Consider the following 2,361-nt stretch of genomic DNA (forward strand, 5'->3'; position numbering starts at 1 on the left):
CAGATAGAACACACTTTCACACTAACAGAGAGAACACACTTTCACACTAACGTCAGAGAGAACACACTTTCACACTAACGTCAGAGACAACACACTTTCACACTAACAGAGAGAACACACTTTCACACTAACATCAGAGAGAACACACTTTCACACTAACATCAGAGAGAACACACTTTCACACTAACACCAGAGAGAACACACTTTCACACTAACAGAGAGAACACACTTTCACACTAACAGAGAGAACACACTTTCACACTAACAGAGAGAACACACTTTCACACTAACAGAGAGAACACACTTTCACACTAACATCAGAGAGAACACACTTTCACACTAACGTCAGAGAGAACACACTTTCACACTAACGTCAGAGAGAACACACTTTCACACTAACAGAGAGAACACACTTTCACACTAACAGAGAGAACACACTTTCACACTAACAGAGAGAACACACTTTCACACTAACAGAGAGAACACACTTTCACACTAACAGAGAGAACACACTTTCACACTAACAGAGAGAACACACTTTCACACTAACATCAGAGAGAACACACTTTCACACTAACATCAGAGAGAACACACTTTCACACTAACAGAGAGAACACACTTTCACACTAACAGAGAGAACACACTTTCACACTAACAGAGAGAACACACTTTCACACTAACAGAGAGAACACACTTTCACACTAACAGAGAACACACTTTCACACTAACAGAGAGAACACACTTTCACACTAACAGAGAGAACACACTTTCACACTAACGTCAGAGAGAACACACTTTCACACTAACGTCAGAGAGAACACACTTTCACACTAACAGAGAGAACACACTTTCACACTAACAGAGAGAACACACTTTCACACTAACGTCAGAGAGAACACACTTTCACACTAACAGAGAGAACACACTTTCACACTAACAGAGAGCACACGATTGTCGACTGCCGCTGCTTTACCTTGGACATGGCCTGCGAGTTGGCGAGGGTCTCGGAGAGGCGCGGGTAGGTGTACGAGCTGTAGGGGTGTGCCTGGGGCGGGCTCTTGAAGGCCCCGCCCGCCCCGTAGGGAACGCCGGGCTCCTGCAGCCCGGAGCCGGAGCGCGAGCGCTGGCGGATGGCGGGCTGCGGGCTGGTCTGCGTCACGTACGAGCTCTTGGGCCGCCGGTCGTAGTCGTCGCGCGGCCCTCCGTAGCTCCACTCGCTGTCCGGGTAGTTGATCTGCTCACTACGCAGCGAGGCGCGCGACGGCGTCCCCACCGACACGTCCCGGTAGTCCTGGCTGGACGAGCCGCCCACCGACGCCCGGTAGTAGCCGCTGGAGCCCACGCCGCTACCCGCCGTGGACGCCGCCTCGTCGGCCGATCGCCCCTTGCTCTCCAGGTAGGCGTGGTAGTCCGGCGGTAGCCTGCCGTAGTCGGCCTTCTGCGGCATGGCGTCCGGGTAGAAGGGGCTGCGGGTGGACAGGGCGTGGCCGTTCTGCTTGGGGAAGCGGTAGTGGCGCCCCACGGCCCAATCCCCGTCGGCGGCGGCGGCGAGGCCCGCCTTCCCGTCGCGGGCGCCGTAGGGCTCCAGGGAGAAGTCTCGGCCGGCGGCGTCCAGGTCGCAGGAGTAGCGCGAGTAGTAGTGGCCGAAGCCGTCTCTCCTCCGGCGTGTTGGTGGCGTGGGAGCCGGAGGAGGGGGGCTTGGGGGCCCCGCCCCCCGCCGCCGCCGCCCCGCCTGGTGGGGGCCCGGGGGGCTCTCCTTGCGGAGGGAGTTGGAGCGGGTGACGGAGATGCTGTCAAACTCCTCCAGGAGGCCGTTGATGGACGCGTCTTTGGGCGGCCGGCTCCCTCGGACGATGGTCTAGAGAGAGGGGGCACAGACGCGCACAACAAAAACACACACACACACACACACGCAATAGTGAAATTCCACCCAAACCTCAGAGATCTGCCCGCTGCTGAAGAGGATGGGGGGTCCTGACATGTAGCCGTGATACAGGGGGTGCAGTCATGTCCACTTCAGTTAGGTCACCACAGACCGAAGACTGAAGACGATGAATTGAACTTCCTGTTTGACAGGTTCCATTTTTATTTTTTTCCCCCTGTTTTTTCTAACAGGAATTTCAATTCATGTGTATCAGGGCTTTAAAATGACTTCTCTGGACTGAAACAATAACAGGCAGCTGTTATTGTTTATTGTTGTTATTGTTATAACAGCAGCTCCTAGTTGTTGTGAGGAACTCTAGCGCAGCCAGTTTGTATGGAGAGAGATGGGGAGATCAGAGATGCAAACCTGAGCTGTGCTAAGAGAGGAACCTCAATCCTATCCCATTTCTCTCTCTCTCTCTCTCTCTCTCTCTCTCT

General features: G+C 53.9%; 1 protein-coding gene across 1 annotated transcript in view; it reads right to left on the bottom strand.

The window, feature by feature from the left end:
- Positions 1-2,361, bottom strand: part of pak5 (p21 protein (Cdc42/Rac)-activated kinase 5) — a gene marked incomplete at both ends in the record, with an annotated part of 43,408 nt that overhangs the window by 18,918 nt on the left and 22,129 nt on the right. The window contains one exon of the mRNA XM_084439460.1: positions 974-1,858. Within this exon, the coding sequence (XP_084295586.1) occupies positions 974-1,858 (885 nt within the window). The remainder of the gene's footprint in view (positions 1-973; positions 1,859-2,361) is intronic.

This window comes from Borostomias antarcticus, assembly GCF_949987555.1.
Source record: "Borostomias antarcticus genome assembly, chromosome: 6".
NCBI classification, from domain to species: domain Eukaryota; kingdom Metazoa; phylum Chordata; class Actinopteri; order Stomiiformes; family Stomiidae; genus Borostomias; species Borostomias antarcticus.